The sequence below is a fragment of the Gymnoscopelus braueri genome (genome assembly GCF_963280865.1).
Source record: "Gymnoscopelus braueri genome assembly, chromosome: 10".
NCBI classification, from domain to species: Eukaryota; Metazoa; Chordata; class Actinopteri; order Myctophiformes; family Myctophidae; genus Gymnoscopelus; species Gymnoscopelus braueri.
Window position 1 is genome coordinate 15,311,953 of NC_137611.1, and position 23,291 is coordinate 15,335,243.

Genomic DNA, 23,291 nt, shown 5'->3' on the forward strand with positions numbered 1-23,291 from the left:
ATTGGAAATCTTTCTGCTAATATCCCCTGACTATAAAGTATCCAGATCTTTTTTTTTTTTTTGCAACCTCTGCAAAATGCAAAAAGTTGCTCCGATGTGGAACCTGGGAAATCGGTCGTACAAACACGACAGAATTCAAAGAGTTAATGTCACATACTGTGTGAAACTTTTTTCAATTAAACAAAAGTCGTTTTTTTTTAGGTTTCACCTATGGTGGGAAAAGTACTCACATTTTTTGCTTAAGTAAAAGTATCAATACTGCAATGCAGAAATACTCTGTTACAAGTAAAAGTCCAGAATTCAGAATGTACTTTAATAAAAGATCAAAAGTATTGGTATCAAAATGTACCGTACTTAAAGTACCAAAAGTAAAAGTAGGCTACTCATTGTGCAAAATGTCCCATTTCACAAGTTCAAAATGTTTAAAAAAAATCTTTTGAAAATAGCCGATCTACAAGCTCACAATGCGTCACATCGAGACCGACGCATTGTGAGCTTGTAGATCGGCTATTTTCAAATGGCCGAAATGTATATAGTGCTTGGCAACGTGTCGTCACCACGGGGAACAGGGGGTGTGGCATAGTAGCTGCAGACATATTGGGGGGGGGGGGGGGTAAGAGTCAATGTTAAGTAAAGCTGTTTATGACCTCCCAAGATGTCCGCCGCTACCAAGTGACACTTGTTGACGCCCCCCCTTCAGGATTTTTTGCTACGCACTATAGGGCTGAAGTGGTTACTGTATGTTTTGTAATAATAATCAAAATCACAAGTTTTCAAATAATTGTAATGGAGTAAAAGTACAATATTTGCCTCTGAGATGTAGTGGAGTAGAAGTATAAGTACTGAAAATTGGAAATACTCCAGTAAAGTAAAAGTTCCTCAAAATTGTACATGTTTTTTCACTATAAAAATATATACTGTATTAACATTGTTGTTTGACACTTTTGAAATGTTTTTGTTGCTAGTGTCTGCTCCCAACACAGTGCTTTGGAACCGGAAATGTGTTTTATTTCTTTTATAAATTGATACACAATAATAATATCTTTGCGATTTTTGTGCATCAAAATATAATGTATAGGGGCTTAGGTAGTTAATGCTCCGTTTTGTACCGTTTCCAATTTCCATATGGACCTCCACTGCTGCATAGACTTGCAGAGAAAGTTGAACACACACTAAGCAGTTTTTGCAGCATGCATATCTCCGTGTTAATATCTCTGAGGAGTTTTTCATTAGTCCAGAGTCTTGCTCGAGTTTCATTTGTTCTCTGGAAGAAGGAGAGAGAAAAAAAAAAGCATTTCACTACTTATCATCTCTTTCTCTTTGTGCAGTTTGACGGCTGCGTCTTATCAGCCAGGATTAATGCATACCCCCCCCCCCCCCCTCCTTAACCAGTTCTTCTCCTCCTTCCCAGTGGTGGAAAAAGTACTCACATTTCATACTTAAGTAAAAAGTATCAATTCTGCAATGTAGAAATACTCTGTTACAAGTCGAAGTCCGGTATTAAAAATGTACTTGAGTAAAAGTATTGTTATAAAATGTACTTAAAGTACCAAAAGTAAAAGTACACATTATGCAGAATGTCCCATTTCAAGTTTTCAAAATGTAAAAAGAAATCTTTGGGAAAATAGCAGATCTACAAGCTCACAACGTGTCGCACCGCGACGCGTTGTGAGCTTGTAGATCTGCCATTTTCAAATAGCTGGAGCATGGAGTAGAAGTAAAATAATTGAAAATTGGAAATACTCGACTAAAATAAAAAATACCTCAACATTTTACATAAATACAGTACTTAAGAGTAAATATACTTAGTTACTTTACACCACTTTCTCCCTCCCTCCCTCCCTCCCTCCCTCCCTCCCTCCCAACAGCCAGGAAGATGTTCCCCAAGAGGAAGCTGGAGGAGAGCAGCGGCAGCGAGAGCCAGAAGGAGGAGCAGGTCACGTCAGAGGACCGAGACGCCCAGCAGGGTCAACAGAAGAAGCGCCCCCGCGTCGACAACACTGACCACCACACTAGCGCCGGTAATTAGCCAACTCCCCCCCCCCCCCCCCCTTCCCAGGGATTAATTAAAGTCGGCTATGTTTATTTAATCAGGGAAACGTCCGCTCTCTCTCTCTCTCTCTCTCTCTCCCTGTGTGTGTGTGTGTGAGAGCTACATCCTGCTTAACACTCAACCACCCGCCTCACACCTGGGGAGCTAACCCAGCCACACAACCCCAATTTTCTGCCGCGGGCCACTTAGCGGCGGCTAAGCTGTGCTGGTATAGCAGCCGGAGGATCCAGTGCCTAGCTCGAGGATGACTCTTGTGTTAAGTAGTTGAGAGATTGATTTGGAGAGCACGTTTCTCCTTCACTAACCCCACCCCGCCCACAATCTGTCCCGGGCTGAGGGTTGGGGATTTGAACCAGCGACGTTCTGAGCTGCAACAACAGCCCACGTCTTCTTCTTCTCCCATAACCACACGGTTCTCTAAACTACTGTACGCACAGACATACAGTAAACATCCAAGTCCATGGTGCCAGGTGTGTGGGAGTGGAATAGGAAAGACAAATACCGAATGCAATATAAAAGCTCCCACGCACTGCGCCGTATTTTTGCAGTTTATTATAACGTTTTTTTTCCTTCATTTAATGAGGAAAATCATGAGTTTCCTTTCATGCAAGCGTGGTTGGGATGATTCTAAATATAATCAGCCCACTCAGTTTTTTTCACTTATTGCACAATGAAACTAATGTATTTTGAGGTGAAAAACCAACAATGCGTTTCGGTAAGCATTGTACGAGTCTCTGGAACTCTTCTGGTAGGATATAATACCATTTATATCAACAATATTCCATCATTTAGCGTTTTTGATGGTGCAGAGCGCTGTCTTAACACGTTGGTCCAAATTCTCCCATATCTGTCAGGGTTATATAGCAGCATATGATTCACATTGTCATACATCATGCATTGCATGGGGGCATTATCATCCAGGAAGAGACCTCATCAGGATAGAAGTCATCATAGGATAACGGTGATCATTCAGAATAACTTTGTGTTGATTTACAGTCACCAGTGACCCTTCCCTCTAAGGGACAAGTGGACCCCCCCCCCATAGCAGAACGGAGCCACAGCTGTAGACCAGTTCTTATGTTTTGTTTTGTTTTTTTTGCTCAACTCAACCGTGCATCGGTCTTTTGTAATGAGGCATTTATGCACCTGCAACTCTCACTATAAAATCCCTCTCTCTCTCTGTGTAAGCTGTTTGACGGACTGTTCTTGCTGACACGGTCTGATTACATCCTGCATTGACATTCTGGCTCACCTGAGGAAGAGCTGCTCTTCTGTTTTTCCTTTACATATTGCATTAATGCATGAGCAGAGCATCGAGGCGAGGTGGGTAGAGAGAGGGAGAGAGAGGGAGAGAGAGAGGCTGTCTGGGGAACCGGAAGGTCACTGGTTCATTCCCCCAAAACTTGCCCAGTCTGTGTCAAAATGTCCCTGAGCAAGACAGACCTAACTGCTTCCCACCCGGGTGCTGTATCAATGGCAGCCACCCATTAGCTCCATCTCTTGACTATATTATTTATTTTCTGATTTTCCAAAGATCAAAATGCAGATGTCACTATTGTTTCTATTGAAACACCAGTTGAGCAGTCGTCTTCGTAACTGAAGCTCTTCTCATCACTTAACCCATTTAGACCGGGAACGCATCTGTGTCATTTTTTATTTTTCTTTAGCTATTCAAAAATATTTTTCACGAAAAAAATCCTGAGAATGTCTGCAAATCTTTGAATATGTATATTTTTAAGTTAACATTTGTAACTAAAGTCTTTGCTTCTGGGGGTCCCTGGAACAAAATATTTTTCTAAAATGGCAGATCTACAAGCTCGTAGCGCGGCACTCGGTGCCGCGCTATGAGCTTGTAGATCTGCTATTTTTGAATAGCCAAAGAAATCTAAAATGACAGATGCGTTCCCGGTAGGGGTGTGCCGATACACTAATTTCATGAAACGATACGATACGATATTGGGCTCACGACATCGATACGATACGATATATGGCACTTTTTTATTATGAAAATATATGGGGGCGGGGGGGGGGGGAGCAAATGCAAACAAATATTTCTGTTTTGCATTATTCAGACATGCAAACTTGTAGCTTTTCAGCTACAATAGCCGTTTTGAATCCAAATAGGGCAATAGTGTGACACCTGACCCGAAAAAACAACATATTGTCACCCTTTTCACCTCGGGGCTGTTTGCATGCCTGATTATTATTATTGTAAAAAAAAAACGATACTTATCGTCACGAAAACTTATCGCGATATATCGCGGTACGATATATCGGCACACTCCTAGCTCCCGGATTGAATGGGTTAAGATCTTTTCCACAATCCAAGGTCAACTGGGGGCCCGCTCAGCATTTCTGACGCGTTGGTAATTTCTCCACTCAGTTATTCAGGGTTTTCCCTTTACAAGAGAAAGTGGGTGTAGTTAGTTTTTCAATAGGTGTTGTCTTTCCTTTATCAAGTACCTGCACTTCACCTTGCCTTCAAGTGTCTGTTCTTCTCTCTCTATCTCTCTCACTTTGTGGGGTAAAAAGAACAGAACAGCCCCTCTATGAATATCAATCCTGTGTGATTTACTGCAGGGGGGCCTGCTGTGAAGTCAAATAAACCATAAACTTCCCCAAGTAAAAAGAACAAGGTCGACCTCTATGAATCTGCTGGCATTTATCTCCTCTGTGATTCCTAGTGGTGGAAAAAAACTACTCGAATGTTTTACTTACGTAAAAGTATCAATACGGCAATGTAGAAGTACTCTGTTGCAAGTAAAAGTCCGGAATTCAAAATGTACTTAACTCATTCAGTGCCACTGGACGTCTAAGACGTCCGTTGTATCATAAGCCCTGTGCCACTGGACGTCTAAGACGTCCGTTGTATCATAAGCCCTGTGCCACTGGACGTTTAAGACGTCCAAAAAAATTATTATAAAAAAATATTTTTTACATTTTTTTAAATTTGTTTGGGGGGGAAATTTTTTTTCAGAACCCAAGATATGATGATTTGAAAATGTTCTGCTCCATTCACTCTTTGTTTAACTTCTTACTGAAAAAGGCTGTATCTCGGCTCCTAAGCACTTTTTTTTTACAATGAATTTTGGCTCTGGCACTCAGAGCCAAACTGACAGAAATAAGTCAGGCACTGAATGAGTTAAAGTACCAAAAGTTAAAGTACTAAAATGTTTGAAAATGGCAGATTTACAAGCTCTCTTGTAGATCGGCTATTTTCAAATAGCCTAGGTGTAAAATAGGGCTAAAGTGGTTAATGTATGTTTTATAATATTACAATTTATATCCGCAAAGTAACTAAAGTTTTCAAATAATTGTAGTGGAGTAAAAGTACAATATTTGTCTCTGAGATGTAGTGGAGTAGAATTTTTTTTAAAATATACCTCAAAATTGTACTTAAGTACAGTACTTGAGTAAATCTACTTGGTTACTTTACACCACAGGTAAAAGAACAAGGTCGACATCTATGAATCTGCTGGCATTTATCTCCTCAGTGATTCTCACTTCTTTTCTCCCTCCCTCTCTCTCTCTCTCTCTCTCTCTCTCTGTCTCTCTCTCTCTCTTTCTCTCTGCAGAAAAGGCAGAGGAACCGATGGAAGAGGGAGCAAAAGATGAAAGCAGTGAGAAGGCAGTGACCGAGGCGACCACCACGCCCATGGAGGAGGAGGAGGAGGAGGAGGAGGAGGAGGAGAGTAAGACAACGAACGACAACGGAGGGAAGGCCGAGAAACGGGACGTGAAAGAAGAGAAGGCCGATGAGGTGAAAGGCAAGAAGAAGAAGAAGGAGGAGGAGGAGGAGAAGAAAAACAACTCTGAGGAGGAGGAGGGAGAGAAAGACGAAAGGGCAGCAGGGAAGAAAAACGAGGCGCGGGGAAAGACAGAGCGAGGAGGAGGAGGAGGAGGCGGAGGGACGTCTGAAAAGGACGAGGCAAAGGGCGGAAAAAGGAGCCCTAAAAGTCAAAAAGCAAAAGAGCAGAAAGATAAGGAGCCTGCGAAGGACTCATCCGCCAAGAAAGCCCCCATCAGCAGTTTCTTTGGTGAGCGTGTGATTTGCATAGCTCAGCTGCACGCACGCACGCACACACGCACACACACACAAATATAGGTGTCTGTAAATGTTCTGTGTTTTTTATCAGCTGGCGAAGATGGCAAAATATTGCTTCCGTCAACCATCCCCCCCCCCGCCCGCCCGCCCACACACACCCCAAACTATTTTTTGTTTTGTTTTGTTTTTTTATTGTTAACCCATTCAAACCAGGAATTTTTAGATTTGTTTGGCACCGAGCGCTGCGCTACGAGCTTGTAGATCTGCTATTTTTTGAAAAGTCTTGAAAATTTGCACCACTGATAGATTGACTCCTATCAAAACTGTAGGAGACGTTTGTAGAATATATATTCAAAGATTTGCACACATTTTCACGATTTAAAAACAATAGCAGATCTACAAGCTCATAGCGCGGCACCGAGCTTGTCTATTTTTGAATAGCCAAAGAAATCTTAAAATGACACACAGATCTGGTCTTAAAGGGTTGATTTATATCCGTGTTTTCTTTAACACAGCCCCTAGAAAAGCTGCGGTGAAGATGGAGAAAGTGGAGGAGAAGAACGAGGGAGAAAAGAAGACGGGAAGTGCGGAGGAGAAGCCGAACGTGCAGAAGACGACAACGGAGGAGAGCAAAGAAAAGATTAAAGAAATGAAAAGGTCAGAGGAAGGGCGCACAACAGAGGGTGTTTTTATTTGAACCCATTAAGACCCGAGGCTGATTCTAAAAACGCCTTCTAAATCCTGACCTAAGTTTTCTGAAAAACTTCAAATATTTATTCAAAAATTTCATTTTTTTTTTTGCTATATACTGGGCTATATACTGGGCAACAGGAACCCCAAAAGGGGTTCCCGTCCTGAAAAGGTATAGTTACAAATAGGGGTTCCTGCCCAAAATGGGTTAAGACCTGAGGCCGATTCTACAAACGCCTTCTAAATCAGATATGTTTTTGACACACACTCTTTACTATTTGAATACCGTAAATTTCGGACTATAAGCCGCGACTTTTTTTCCCATTTTTCGACCCTGCGGCTTATATAACGGTGCGGCTTATCTATGGATTTTTACAGCTAACGGCCACTAGGGGACCTCCTAAATCTATGGATTTTACACCCGCGGCTTATAGTCCAGTGCGGCTTATATATGTACAAATCATTCAATTTAGCTGCTGCGGCTTATACTCAGGTGCGGCTTATAGTGCGAAAATTACGGTATATACTGTATATATATATTTTTTAAGGGAATTTTTTTTACTCAAATCTTTGCTTCTGGGGGTCCCTATTACAAAATTTAATTAATTAAAGTACAGACCCCTTGGGTGACATCGCCGGTAAGCAAAGTATAATCGTTGCTATCAGACAGAAACCTTTTTTTTGTTTCGTTTTTTTCGTAAATGAATGCCCTAGTTGCAAAAGTAGCCGATCTACAAAAAAAAGCTCACAATGCTTTTATATCAGCCATTTTTTTATTTGAGCTTTTTTTAAGTTTTTCAACATAGGTTTCAATATACAACAATATAGGGTTTAAGTGGTTTAACTCCGAAGAGTGCATTGGAACTGCAAATGGAGCCAATCAGGAGTTAACTCATTCACTGCCACGGACGTAATTATATATTTTTTTACCCTGTGTGTTTACAAACGATCAGACGTGATCATAATGCATATACATTTTTTGTGACCTCGCAGTGGGCAAACGCAGCCAGAAATAAATCTGGCAGTGAATGAGTTAACATAAATACTGAGGATTTTACTTGTGTGTGTGCTGTATGTCTGGTCCTTTGATCTGTGCATCTCCGTGGCATCCGTCAGTCCGTCCGTCCCCGTCTGTCAAAAACGTCTTTGAAAAGCAGACGCTGCTGTGTGGACGCACGCCAAGCCTTCCTCTGTGGAGGGAGGGAGGGAGAAACTCCTCAGTCCGAGCCTTCTGGGCTAAATCTTAATCCATTCAGACCGGAAACGCATCAGTGTCATTTTAGATTTCTTTTGGCTATTCAAAAATAGCAGATCTACAAGCTCATAGCGCGGCACCGAGTGCTGCGCTATGAGCTTCGTGAAAATGCATGCAAATCTTTGAATATAACTTTTTTTTTTTACTCAAATCTTTGCTTCCCTGGAACAACATATTTTGAGATGGGGGTCCACGGCCAAATACATATCATTTTGGGGGTCCTTGACACGAGAAAGTTTGAGAACCACTGATTATAGCGACATACGTTTTTCAGAAAACTGACATTTTGTAGAATTCCCCAGAAGCAAAGATTTGAGTCACAAATGTTTTCTTTAAAAATATATATATATTCAAATATTTTCGAGATCTACTTGTAGATCTGCTATTTTTGAATAGCCAAAAAATGACACAGATTCTTTCCCGGTCTACATGGGTTAATTGGGTGTCTCAGATGGCTACTCCAAAAGAAGCCAACACTTCCCTAATTGCACTGTGCCTACTATTACGGTTGAAGTGCTCTTAAAGAAAGGAGTCCTTCCAGATCTGGCCTGTGCTTGCTTTTGTTCCATTTTCCAATCTGTTTGTCTGTTCCCTTCCTTTGGCAGCCAGCCCTACCACCGCTACTGGTCCAGCAGCGTCTCTTTTTTTATCAGAGACTCTCTCTGCTTATCGTTGGGGCCCATCTGTCCCGACTTGGTGCCGCAGCGATAACCATCTTCACAGTCTGCTATATCAAGATGACCATTACGGACCCGTGATGGCATTATCAGATGACCATTTCGAGCCGTGGCAGTATCTCAAAAAGACGTTTTGTGTGTCGGTATCTATCTTCCTCTGAAGGCCCCCGTTCTAATAATATTTTCTCTTTAATCCATTAAGACCTGGAACGCGTGTAAGTTTTTGATTTGAGCTAAAAAAAAGCATTATTTTACACTTTGGCTATTCAAAAATAGCAGATCTACAAGCTCATAGCGCGGCACCGAGTGCCGCGCTACGAGCTTGTATATCTGCTATTTTTGAAAAATCGAGAAAATCCGTGCAAATTAATATTTTATTATCCCTTTAAAGCGATTTTTTTGTACTCAAATCTTTGCTTCTGGGGGTCCCTGGAACAAAATATTTTGAGATGGGGGTTGGCGGTCAAATACGTATCATTTTGGGGGTCCTTTGCATGAAAAGGTTTGAGAACCCCTGATATAGAAACATATGTTTTTCAGAATACTGTTGGGATTTAGAAGACATTTGAAGAATCGGCTTCAGGTCTTAATGGGTTAATGTTCTCTTCCTCCCCCCCCCAGTGAGAAGGCATCATCAGACGCGCGTACAGATTATGACCCGTCCAAACCAAAGTACCATCCTGTGGACGACGCCTGCTGGGAGCGCGGACAGAAGTAAGACCCAACAACAACACACGTTCAACACACTCTACGGCCACACACACACACACACACACACACACACACACACACACACACACACACACACACACCTCCACACACTGCTGCCTGGACCAGTGGTTATCAAAGCTTTTAATACAGCCACACACTAGGGCATTAACACATTGACAGCCAGAATTAAAACATCGTTTTTCATCCCCTTGCCAGCGTTTCTTACCTTATATCGATGATCCACGGAGAGCCACGGGAGCCGTGATGTGTACACGGATGTAAACAAAGGGTGTCTGGGGCAGGGTATCCTCTATCCACCACAACAAAAAATTTGCAGCGGATAATTTCATAGAATAACTTAAAGCGATCCTTTCTGAACGGCTTTTGTTTTGATGTTAACATTATAGATTCCATGGCAACCATCAACATTGCAGTGGTGGAAAAAGTACTCAAATTCTTTACTTAAGTAAAAGTACCAATACTGCTATATAGAAATACTCTGTTACAAGTAAAAGTCCAGAATTCAAAATTTACTTGAGTAAAAGTACAAAAGTATTGCCATAAAAATGTACTTAAAGTACCAAATGTAAAATTACTAAAATGTTTGAAAATAGCAGATCTACAAGCTCGCGACGCGTTGTGAGCTTGTAGATCTGCTATTTTCAAATAGCCAATGCATAAAATAGGGCTAAAGTGGTTAATGTATATTTCATAATATCATTTATATCTGCAAAGTAACTAGTAACTAAAGTTTTCAAATAATTGTAGTGTAGTAAAAGTACAATATTTGCCTCCGAGATGTAGTGGAGTAGAAGTAAAAGTATTGGAAATTGTAAATACTCAAGTAAAGTACAAATACCTCAAAGTTGTACTTAAATACAGTACTTAAGTAAATGTACTTAGTTACTTTCCACCACTGCAACATTGGATAATAATGCATTTCTCCAATACGATAAAGTTTGCGGCTTCTGTTACGTACTTCTGACAGAGTGCAGTTCAGCCTCTCAATCACCGGGACGGAGGGAGCGCACGTAGCGCGGACATCAAAGACATCAGAGACAGAGAGAGGCACAGCTGGAAAGCGCTCGTTAATTAATGGCGGAGACTGAGAACTCCCAATGCCTGGTTCCATTGGAAAAAACTAAACCAGTATAACATAACGCAGTTGGAAAAGGAAAGAATCACTTCTGTCCTTGACACAGTGTTGATTTTGACTGCAAATTTAGATTTTGTTTTAATCAAAGTCTTTTGAATAACATTCCATTTAGCTTTAGTCATATTTTAGTCATCTGAAATTTTTTAGTTTTTGTCTAGTTTCAGTGGACTAAATATCATAAGATTATAGTCTATAGACTAAAATGTATTTTGGCGGTGCCTTGATGGCGTCGTAATGGCTGATTTTACACTTGGTTGCATGCTGAAAATAGCCGATCTACAAGCTCACAACGCGTCGCAGCGCGATGCGTTGTGAGCTTGTAGGTCTGCTATTTTACCCTACCACTCTGCTATTTTACCCTACCACATTTTACCCTACCCCCCACACACACACCTCCTCCACGCACTGCCTGGACCAGTGGTTATCAAAGCTTTTCATGTCAAACCCAATCTGTAAGGTTCCATTTGGCGCCTGACTATCAATACTTTTGCTAGGGGACCGCCTAGAACCTCCCCCAAGAACCCCTGGGGTGGGTGGGGGGCGGGCCCCACTGTGAGAACCAGCGGCCTAGTGACGGACGCACAACATTATTGTTGAATTGCATCGTTTTAACCCTTTAAGACCTGAGGCCGCTTCTAAAAAAAATCTAAATCCTAAAAGTTTTTTAGAAAAAAATATAAAAAATAAATGTTCGTTTTTTCAAAAATAGCTGATCTACAAGCTCATAGCGCGGCACTCGGTGCCGCGCTATGAGCTTGTATATCTGCTATTTTTGAATAGCCAAAGACATCTAAAGTGACACAGATGCGTTCCAGGTATCAATGGGTTAATCCGCAAGCATCAGTTTTTTCCACCTGTGAAATATAATTAAATCTGGCAACATTTGACAGGTTAATTTAATTCAGAACAAGCGCTTTTTCTTTGCAGCAAACCTGCGTGTGGTATATCTGAATAGACAGCAAGCAGCAGCAGCAGCAGCAGTGCAGTAACAGAGTTTGTTCACTAAATCGCTGAGAAGTGCATCGCCCCGGAACTGAGTGTTTATTATGAACTCGGAATACAATTAGGAAATAAATGGTTTCCTTTTTTGACTTTGACTGGTTGGTGGCACCATGACGGGTGTGATTTTACCACATTTACGTCAGGACTCTTTGTTCAGATGACATGGAGTCATGCCAGTAATGATCCCAGCCCGGCCAGCATTATGCTGGTATCATTTTTCATGTGTATATATATATACATATCATGTTTTGCCGGTATCACCGCGTCATCTCTCCATGAAGCCTGAGTCACACTTCAGTTGCGTGTAGGGCCGTGTCAAGTCTATTTTACTTGACGATTAACCCATTGAGACCGGGAACGCATCCGTGTCATTTTTAGATTTCTTTGGATATTCAAAATTAGCAGATATACAAGCTTGTACATCTGCTATTTTTGAAAAATCATAAAAATGTTTGCAAATCTTTGTATATATATATATATATATATATATATATATATATATATAATTATTTTTTAAAGTGAAAATGTTTTACTCAAATCTTTGCTTCTGGGGGGTCCCTGGAACAACATATTTTGAGATGGGGGGGTCCGCAAAGTGTCATGATTTTTCAAAACATTTTAGATATAGAAGCTCATAGTGCGTTACTCAGTGCCTATTTATTTTTTCTGCTATTTTTTTAATAGCCAAAGAAATCAAAAAATGACACGGATGCTTTCCCTGTCTCAATGGATTAACAGAGCAACGAAGTCTGACGTCACTGCCGGTACCCCCCCCCCCCCCCCCCACGGGTCACTGAGTCATTTTCACAAACTATCAATGATTTTGGCACCGCAAACATGGGGAAACATGAGAAAATGGCACCTAAATGTGGAAGGCCCTGACCGCATCCATTATTAAAGGATGTGAATCACTGGCTTCTTTCAAAACTGGCCTGAAAAAGCATCTGTCAGAAAACTAGTTGGATATTAACCCATTGATACCTGGAACGCATCTGTGTCACTTTTAGATTTCTTTAGGCTATTCAAAAATAGCAGATATACAAGCTCATAGCGCGGCACCGAGTGCCGCGCTACGAGCTTGTAGATCTGCTATTTTTGAAAAATCGAGGGAAAAAAAAATTAGGGTTTTTTTTCTCAATTTTTTTTTAGGATTTAGAAGACATTTCTAGAATCTTCTCAGGTCTTAAAGGGTTAACTCCCACTAAAATGAGGGGTCATACACTGCCTCCCTCTCGCTCTCCTTTTTCTCCTCTGTAAATATAGCTATTTGTTGATAATGTTCAATATTCTATGCTCTGTTGATAATGGCAAATGGTGGCATTTATAAAGCGCATTTATCCAAAGCGCTTTACATAGATCGTGCCTCACGTTCACCCATTCACACACCGTCGGGGGAGGAAACCATGCAAGGCACCAACATGCTCATCGGGAGCAATCAGGGGTTCGGCGTCTTTCTCAAGGACGCTTCGACACTAACTCTGGGGGAGCCCGGGATCGAATTGGGAACCCCTTGCGGGTTCCCAATCAGGCCGCTCTACCGGCCACTCTACCCCTGAGCCACTGCCGCCCCTTGATGAATTGAATATATAGGACCACAATGGAAACGAGTTCTTTGTTATCCTTTTAGCCTAAATGTTTAGACTAATACAGTATTCAATCAATTCTTCATTGAAAATACCATAGGGTCTCTTAGCATAGTGGCATATAAGAACTGTGTTCCAAAAACAAATGACTGAGCCTTGCGATTTTACTCGTATAAATATGAAGCATCAACTGACGGCGAAAAGGTACTAATTTATTCAAAGAGTAAGAAAACAAATCGCCGCCTACAAAATGACTACAATTCTCAGGCTTAAAAATGACAAAGTTTACATGACGTCATTTTCTAAAAAAAAAACACTTGTTTACTTCCTGTTTATTCGATGTGGGAAAATGTCTTCATCTCCGTTTCTGTTGTTTTTTTGTCAAAAACGAGCCACATTCAACTGGCCACAACCATGCAACGGATTACCGCGACCGGATAATATATATTGTTTCCTATACTACGAGACCCCCGTGCGTGTAATGAGGCGATCGCCGTGGGGGGCGGCGATCACGGAAAATATTCCACGATTTTTCCCAAGGTCGGTAAAATCGCTCGTTTTCGCTGGCAGTGGCACTATTTACACTATTACTCTGGCAGTTAAAGAGTTAATAAAAAAAAATGCTATTTTCATTGTGTGACACCGGCGTGCGCAACCAAGTATAAATCAGACTCGAGGGGATACAGAAGAAAGATCGGTGAGACCACATAAGTATGCATAACTTAAGATGAATAACATAAATTGGGAATATAGATTTAGTGTCTCAATACGGCCGCATTGACTCGGGAGGTTGTTGGTTTTATTGCCGGCGGGGACTGATGCATTACACTAAAGTCAAGTCATAAAGAACACGCGTTCCGATATATATATGACTTGACTTCCTGCCTCTCAAAATGAGATTTGGCATTTATATGACGGTAATAATACAGACGTCTCACCTATACTATAAAATGTTTTTTTTTAGAAATGTACACAAGCATATTCCAGGAACTAGGACTTTGTATTGCACTGTATGTATGTATACTCGGCTTACAGATTGACAAATAAACAGCAAGGTGAAGTATGAAACTGTATTTATTTACCATCGTATCTGGTGATATATAATGGCCTCTCTCTGTCCACAGAGTGCCTTACCTGGCTGTAGCTCGTACCTTTGAGAAGATAGAGGAGGATTCTGGAAGGTGAGTTCTCTCTTCTCTTCTCTCTCTATACAGTATATCCCATTCAATCCGGAACGCATCTTGTGTCATTTTAAGCATCCTTTGGCTATATTTTAAGCATCCTTTGGCTATATTTATAGCTCATAGCTATGAGCTTGTAGATCTGCTATTTTTGTATAGCCAAAGTATAAAATAATGGTTAAAGTGGTTAAAATCTAAAATAACACAGATGCGTTCCCGCCCGGTCTTAATGGGATATGTCGTCTTTGTTGCGTGGAAACCTCATATGTTCAAAACTCTTACTTTTCCCAAGTAGCAGATCTACAAGCTCAAAACGTGTCGCTTCGCGCCGCGTTTCGAGCTTGCGGATCTGCTACTGTTTGATGCTTTTGTGTGACGCTGTAGTCTGATCAAGTAGGGCGACAATTTACGCAAAAAAACATAAAAAGTTAGAATATGGAGATTGGAGGTTTCTGCCCTAAGGCAACGATACATAATACAGTTTGCTTCCATCTGCATCGGTCATGGAAACCATGTCCGATAGGTATTCATCCGCCAGGTGTTCTCTGGAGATAAATCTAAAATGTTCCTTCACAAAATGAGAGATGTGCTGTTTGGATGAAAAGAAGAAGTGTGTATATATCACACGTACAGAATGAGTGATGGAACAACATAAAGGGCATAGAAAGTCATGTCTGTGGTTATTGACGATATACAAACAACTTTTAGATGGGATTTTCTATTTTACAGATATTGTAAACACACACACACACAATATGCTAACCCTGTAGTATGACAGTGTTTCTCAACCTTTTCAAAACACAGTCACCCCGGGGCAAATACGGCGGTATTCATCTGGTATTCCTAAAAGTAACCTCAGTAAAGTAATGTCTAAATCTAACCTTATTCCTGAACTTAACCTCAGTAAAACTATGCCTAAACCAAACCTTCTTTCTAACCTCATCCTCTGTAAAACAAATACAAGAATTCAAGAAATGGGGGCGAGCGTGTTTTTTGACCCCCCAAAATAATCATATTTGACACCCTGACACCCACACCCTGACAAGCATTTGGACTGTAGGAGTTGAGGCATTACATTTAGTTCGACTCGGTTCCACAGATAAATATTGTGAAAATAACCGATCTACAAGCTCACTGCGCCACATGTGTGAGCTAGTAGATAGGCTATTTTCAAAAATGTTGCCTCTTTCTTAGGTAATGTTTTGACCATTCGTTTTTTTTGTATAGTATAGTCTGTTGGTTATTCTTGACGTATTAATGGTATTATTATTAGTTTATTTTGTCCATTTTTAGAGGTATTAAAAAGGTCTTAAGTCCTTCAATTGTCAATTCATAAATGTGCAGATACCCTGTATACACTTATACTGCATGTTGGTTTGTTTACTGTTGAGTGAGAAAACAATGTTTCACATTAAGCTAATCATCTGGGGACCCCTCAAAATCATATGGGACCCCCAGTTTGGGAACCACTGATGTAAGGAATACCACACACACACACACCCCCACACACCCCCACACACACCCACACACCCACACACACACACACACACACACACACACACACACACACACACACACACACACACACACACACACACACACACACACACTAAATGGGCTTAGGCAAAGGTTTTTCTAAATCAACCTGTCATATGTGTCTCCAGACACCATTTCACTCTCCAAGCCCACGCCCCCTCCGTACAAATCTAATTTCCTGGTATAACGAGGGGGATGTCTTCTTGGAAATGTCCTTTAAACCCATTCAGTCCTACAAATGTCTTCTAAATCCTAGCAGTTGGAGAAGAAAAAAAAATATATCATTGCTATATCAGTGGTTCTCAAAACTTTTTCATGTCAAGGACCAACCAAAATGATATGTATTTGTGCGCGGACCGCCCCATCTTAAAATGTTTTGTTCCAGGGATCCCCAGAGGCAAAGATTTTAGTTAAAAATGTATATACCGTAATTTTCGCACTATAAGGCGCACCTGACTATAAGCCGCAGCAGCTAAATTGAATGTTTGGAACATATATAAGCCGCACTGGACTATAAGCCGCGGGTGTAAAATCCATAGATTTAGGAGGTCCCCTAGTGGCCGTTAGCTGTAAAAATCCATAGATAAGCCGCACCGTTATATAAGCCGCAGGGTCGAAAAAAGTCGCGGCTTATAGTCCGAAATTTACGGTATATTATATTCAAAGATTTGCACCCATTTTCACGATTTTAGCCAAATAAATCTAAAGTGACACAGAAGCGTTCCCGTACTGAATGGGTGAAATCCTCCCTCTCCCTCTCCACTCGGAGAGGGAGAGGGAGGATGCTCAAACTAACCCGGCTTTCATTTCATTTCTCCACCATGCAGGCTCAGGAACATCGAGACGTTGTCCAACATGCTCCGCTCTGTGCTGGTGCTCTCTCCAGGTAAATACTGTTGTGTGTGTGTGTGTGTGTGTATATATATGGTGTATGTATCCCTGTAACACATGATGGGACCATGCTGCTGCACCACCACAGGTAAATAGTGTTGTATATATGGTGTATGTATCCCCCTAACACATGATGGGACCATCCACGACCACCACAGTCAGCCATCATTCTTTTTCCTCACTGAAGGATGATGATGATGGAGGCCAGCTTGCAGATTAAACAAAAAAAAATACGGGGAGTATGAGTCACACACGTGTGTGTGTGTGTGTGTGTGTGTGTGTGTGTGTGTGTGTGTTACTATATTGTGAAAACCAAATGTACCCACAAGTATAGTAGAATATGAGAAATAGACGCTGCGAGGATAATTTTTCCTGGTTCTGTCATGTTTTTTGAGTGGTGCTAGCCACTCCAAGGAGTGACTTTGTCTGTGTGTGTGTCTGTCTGTCTGTCTGTCTGTCTGTGTGTCCGTCCGTATGAGCACGGCCTCTCTGTATGTTTGAGCACAGCCTCAACAGCTGCGGCTGATTGCAACACAAAGATGCAACCATACAGGTACAGTACAGTACAGTACAGTACAGACCGTACCGTACAGTACAGACCGTACAGTACGTACAGTACAGCTAGAGGTACAGTACAGGTACAGTACAGACCGTACAGTACAGACCGTACAGTACAGTACAGTACAGACCGTACAGTACAGTACAGTACAGTACAGTACAGACCGTACAGTACATTACAAGTACAGTATGTACAGTATGTACAGGTACAGTACAGTACAGTACGTACAGTACAGTACAGACCGTACAGTACAGACCGTACAGTACAGTACAGTACGTACAGTACAGGTACAGGTACAGGTAGAGGTACAGTACAGGTACAGGTAGAGTACAGTACAGACCGTACAGTACAGTACAGTACAGTACAGTACACACACACACACACACACTTTTGAGTAAAAATACTTAAAATGAGTAAAAATACTTAAAAGATGTTAAAATGAGTAAAAACACGTACAAATCTGTACAAACATTTTAAAGTACTTAAAATGAGTAAAAATACTTTGAAGTCATCAAAGTCTGTAAAAAGTAACTAATGAAATGAACTCATGAAAGGCACCACTCTCTTCACACTGGGTGTGATTTTTTTAAGATACATTTATAATCGGAATAACATTCAGTTTAGGATGAAGACATTTAGATGTTAGGTTTAGGGATAAAGTTATGCCTGTTTTTACACTTAGTTGCACGCTGGTGTCATGCACTGAAAAATAGTCGATCTGTTATATATTTTCGAAAGGATTTTCACCTGCAATGACATGGTGATTAATTATGTGTGTGTGTGTGTTTGTGTGTGTGTGTGTTTGTGTTTGTGTGTGCAGATGACCTGCTGTGCTGTCTGTACCTGTGTCTGAACCAGCTGGGACCTGCCTACCTGGGGATGGAGCTGGGTGTCGGCGAGACGGTGCTGATGAAAGCCGTCGCCCAGGCAACGGGTAAATTGAGTCATCTGTTCATATAAATAACCAAAGAAATAAATCACATACACACACTCCCGGACACTCTTTGGCACATAACATGAACGAGCAAGCGTTGCCCCCCCCCCCCCCACACACACACACACACACACACCTATACATACACGCATGCAAGATGCACACATAGGCAGAAATGCTAAAGCACAGGTGCATGATGGTACAGTGGGGTCCAAAAGAAACAGTCCACTACTTTCCAAGAGCTGTTTGTTTTCCATCAATCATTTGTACTGTTTATTTATCTGCCTCCTTCTACTACAAGTAAAACGTTTTGCTACTCTTAACCCATTAATACCTGGAACGCATCTGTGTCACTTTTAGATTTATTTAGGCTATTCAAAAATAGCAGATATACAAGCTCATAGCGCGGCACCGAGTGCCGCGCTACGAGCTTGTATATCTGCTATTTTTGAAAAATCGTGAAAATTTTTTTTTAAATTTTTTTTTCCGAAAAACTGTTAGGATTTATAAAATGTTTAGAAGCGGCCTCAGGTCTTAATGGGTTAACAAAGTCACAATTTTTCACTATTTGGTGTGTACTGTATGTCCACCGTCTTAACTACCGGTCTACCTGTATAGTTTACAACAAGCAGAACCACTTTTTACACGGCTACTTCATAAATAAATAAAATGAATTGACCAAAAAGTAACAACAAATTAAAGTATTTGCTCGCTTACTTACGGTAATGAAAGTATTCCATAAGTGTAACGCTGTGCGGGAGGACACGGTCGCCTCGGAAAACAAGGAAGTTGTTGATAAAAATAGAATCAATTTTCGGTTTACTGCATCGTCTATTTCTCGCTTCAAATGTTTTCAAAAACATTCTCGAGAGCAACGTTTAGTTTAGTTAGTAAATGACTTGTTTATATGTCATGTTGGATACGGCACAAAATCAAGCAGGGCAGCAGGTGCTCTGAGTCTTTGATTAGACGGAGGTCTGTTATTGAGCTCATCGGTCATTATTCAGAAATAACACGCAGCTGAATTCAGTGATTGACCAATCAGAATCGAGCGTTCAACCAAGCCGTGTAATAAACGAGCAGAAAACGCTATTAGGACTTTAACCCATTGATACCTGGAACGCATCTGTGTCACTTTAGATGTCTTTGGCTATTCAAAAATAGCAGATATACAAGCTCATAGCGCGGCACCGAGTGCCGCGCTATGAGCTTGTAGATCTGCTATTTTTGAAAAAAATCTTGAAAAAAAAAAATTGAAAGAAAATGTTTTAGATTTTTTTTTTTCAAAATGTTTCAAAATTTCAAAACTTTCAAAAAACCTCAGGTCTTAATGGGTTAATCAGCTCGCCCTGCGTCGCCGGGGTTTACTGTGGTGCCACACGTCGTTCTGCGTGTCCAGGTTTCGGTGCCCAGCATTGGCCGGGTTATTCCCTCCTTCCCTCCCTCTCATTCTGTCCCTCCCTCTCATTCTGTCCCTCCCTCTCTCCCTCCTTTCCCACCCCCTCAACATTAATTTCTGTTTGGGTTTTTAGGCGATCATAATCACCAATTGCACAGGGGAGGGCAGATATGACAAAGAATACAGAATATACAAAGAAATTACTGACACATTTAATAATTGTATTCTTTCAATTAATTTAAAAAATATATATATATATATATTTTTCCCCTTAAAGTAATACTAGGTAACGTTTTCAACAAAACTAAAGTTAAATTGTATATCTTTTGTCAGTGGCAAAAGTTTCACAACACCCACTCCATGAATTTCACCCCCGGAAGCCTTTTATTTATATATTTTCTATTGAACGGTGAAGGGGGGGACTTTCCCGGGAAAATGACGTTCCTGGCCAACGTCATGACGTCGTGGCCGACGTCCCCAGGAACTACCGCAACGGTTTCCTGTTTGGCCAGGAACTACCGCGGTAATAGCAAAAAGGAACCTCACGCTGATGTTAAGAGAATGTAGGATTGGAAGATCGAAAAAGAACAGAAAAAGAAAGCACAGCTCATGGTAACTAATGCTCCACTGGCTAAGAGAAACGATCCGTAGATAGTATAAAACAATTAAAAGATCGCTTTTTGAAACGCTTCCGGCTTCCGGTGAAAACGAATGGAATTCTGGGTAATCGAGGATTACGGAAATTGTATGCAGTGACGGTAGTGACCAGCAGAGGTTGCTAAAAATCGTTATTTGGGATTCTGCATTGTACAACTTTAAATTTAGAGTGGCCAATTATTTTTTTACCCCTTTTTCTCCCCAATTTAGTCGTTATGCCAATTGATTCCTCCCCACACACATTTCTGTGTTGTCACTGCTGTCGTATCCGCCCCAGCCCGTAGGAGTACGTGCAATAGTGATGCGCGGGCCGACCCGTAACCCGCGGGTTAACCCGCGGTGCGGGTGGTCGAGTCAGGATTTCAGAGGCAATTATGCGGGCTGCGGGTGAGCGGGTCAGCCGCTCTCACACGCAAAAAAAAGAAGAAAAATCATATGCTCTTGTTTTGTCTTTATTCCTAATAAGAATAATAACAATGAAACAGTTTGAATACACTTGGGGGTGTATACTTGAAGATTATTTTCTGATTTGACTGAATTATAGGTACGACCCGCGGGGGCTCAACCCGCCCGCGGGTCGCGGGGCGGGTTGAGCCATAGATTTATATTTGGGTTCGCGGGTTGGGTTCCGTGGCGTGGGGCGGGGCGCTTCATGAAAAAACCCGACCCACGCATCACTAACGTGCAATGACCGATATCACCCTCCCCGCCCGGCTTCCCTCCTTCTCCGAACACGGGCCAATTGTGTTCGTGTAGACGCCTGACAAAGCCGGATGCACCACGTGGATTCGAACCCACAACCTCCGTGGTGGTGGGCAGGGACTTTGGCACTGCGCCACCGAGCACCCACCAATTTCTTTTAAAGGTATCATGACATTCATGTTTACACCACATTCAGAGTCTTTGTCCTGGTCCTTCAAACGTGCACAAAAAGTTTTAACTGAAAATTCCACTCCAGTGATTCACTGTAGGTGTTTTTCTAAAGCCTTTTCAACTGCAATGAAAAAAGAAATCTTTGCCTGCGGGTGTCGCTGGTGAGGGATTTTGCCTGTCAATCATCGCCTCTGCTCCGCCCCCCCCAAAGGAAAGGATAGGGGAGGGGAGGGGCGAGGAGGAGAGTGGGCGGGATTAATTGACTGTGACCTCACTGTCGAAGGGCCAAGCTCAGATTACTTTTCAGCCTAATTATTCAGAAAACCCCAGACCACAGAAAATCCACTGAATGTTCAAAGTTCAGATTTTTTTGGGTGTAATTGAGGTCATAAAACCCCCAAAAAAACATAAAAAATAAAAAAAGTGAAAATGAATGTCATCGAACCTTTAACAAATAGCGGAGATGATCTACTAGATAGTAGGTCAGCTTTTAGCTTGTAGATCAAGCATATAGATCAAGCTGAAGTGACGTGTTTTCAACATGGAAGCAATTATGACGATTATGCAAAATATTTGCGACTATCTCAAATAATTGCCATTACGTAATAATTGTGACAGGCCTACCCCTCACTCTCTCCCTTCCTCTCCCTATACTGCTCCTACTCTCCCTCCCCCCTCCCTCCCATCTTCTTTCTCTCTCTTTGTCTGTCTGTCTTCTCTCTCTCGCTGGTCTGATGTCAAACACACAACAGAAAGCGTTGCTTTGCGCTGACGTATTATTGGCCGTAATAATCATACTAGACTCACAGACAACTTGAACTTCATAGAACAGATTCTCTCTGGGTGGCCAGGGTGCTCTGAGTTAGTGCAGAAAGTTGCGATTTTCCGGCAACTTCTATGGGGGAGCGTTTCAGAGGCTTTGGCCCTGTGATGTCGCAATATGTCTCACCTTTTCTCAAAATGTTCTCATAGATGTTCAATAGGCTTGATGTCCGGTCCGGCTGTGGAGCGAAAGCCGTACAACTCCCTCCTCGCTTCTTTTCCTCGGACTTCAAATAATCCACGGCAAAGCTTTGATGTGTGTTTTGGATCATTGGCCTCCCCCGTAAAAATAATCCTCCTCGGTACAACTTAAAGCCAGGAGGGAAGGTTGCCCCGCTTATTGTACTTTTTGGTCAGGGTGTAGTTTAGCCCTTGTGCGAGTCACTGACTCACCGTCTCACATGAGCTTCCACGATTAACAAGCGTAAACTTCACATTTCTATTCACCGGGCTCATACATGGGCAACTGGCGGCCCGGGGGCCACATGCGGCCCCCACCTTCACTTAATGCGGCCCGCAGGTTAATATCGGAATACCGATATATTATTGATTTCAGCTGTTCCAATTCCAAACATGCAAACATGACCCGCTTTAATTACTTCAGTCTATATTAGTATCTTAATGACTAGTATTAAAATTCTATTGTCTTTTTTTATGTCCAATGTATTTGTATTTAAGTTCATAAAGTTAACATAAGTATTACTAAATGCATTTGAAATAGCAATATCAAAATAGCAAAAAAAAATCAGTATTCCAATTAACACATTAACTGCCAGAATTATTTTCATATTTTTTTAGCCAGTGCCAGAGTTTTTCATTGGAAAAAAAAAAGTACTCAGGAGCCGAAATACAGCATTTTTAAGTTTTAAGTTAAAATTGAAGTGGATAGGAGTCTAGATCTTCAACTAATCATATCTCCTTGGTCTTTGGGTGAAATTGGACAAAAAAAAAATTATCACTTCACGTAGATCTACGCGATTGGCACGTGACGGCTTTAAAGCGGTTCGCGTAGATCTACGTGATTGGCAGTCAATGTGTTAAAGAATAGCAGATATACAAGCTCAAAACGCGTCACAGTGCGACGCGTTTTGAGCTTGTAGATCGACTATTTTTGCCTTTTGTGTGATAGAATGTACAGCATTAATTCACGAAAAAAGTTAAAATACGGAGATGAGACGTGTCTGCCCGACAGTATATGCGATCATGTGGCCCTGGGGTGAGTGTGGAAATATAGTGGCTCTCTCCATAATCAAAGTTGCCCATCCCT

General features: G+C 41.5%; 1 protein-coding gene across 3 annotated transcripts in view; it reads left to right on the top strand.

Annotated features, from left to right (window-relative positions):
- The window catches only part of lig1 (ligase I, DNA, ATP-dependent), a 228,321-nt gene that overhangs the window by 18,820 nt on the left and 186,210 nt on the right, over positions 1 to 23,291 (top strand). For all 3 annotated transcript variants that reach the window (XM_080441105.1, XM_080441104.1, XM_080441106.1), the window contains 7 exons: positions 1,869 to 2,021; positions 5,629 to 6,090; positions 6,614 to 6,755; positions 9,342 to 9,434; positions 14,297 to 14,353; positions 16,717 to 16,775; positions 18,160 to 18,273. In XM_080441105.1, coding sequence (XP_080297231.1) covers positions 1,869 to 2,021; positions 5,629 to 6,090; positions 6,614 to 6,755; positions 9,342 to 9,434; positions 14,297 to 14,353; positions 16,717 to 16,775; positions 18,160 to 18,273 — 1,080 coding nt within the window. The remainder of the gene's footprint in view (positions 1 to 1,868; positions 2,022 to 5,628; positions 6,091 to 6,613; positions 6,756 to 9,341; positions 9,435 to 14,296; positions 14,354 to 16,716; positions 16,776 to 18,159; positions 18,274 to 23,291) is intronic.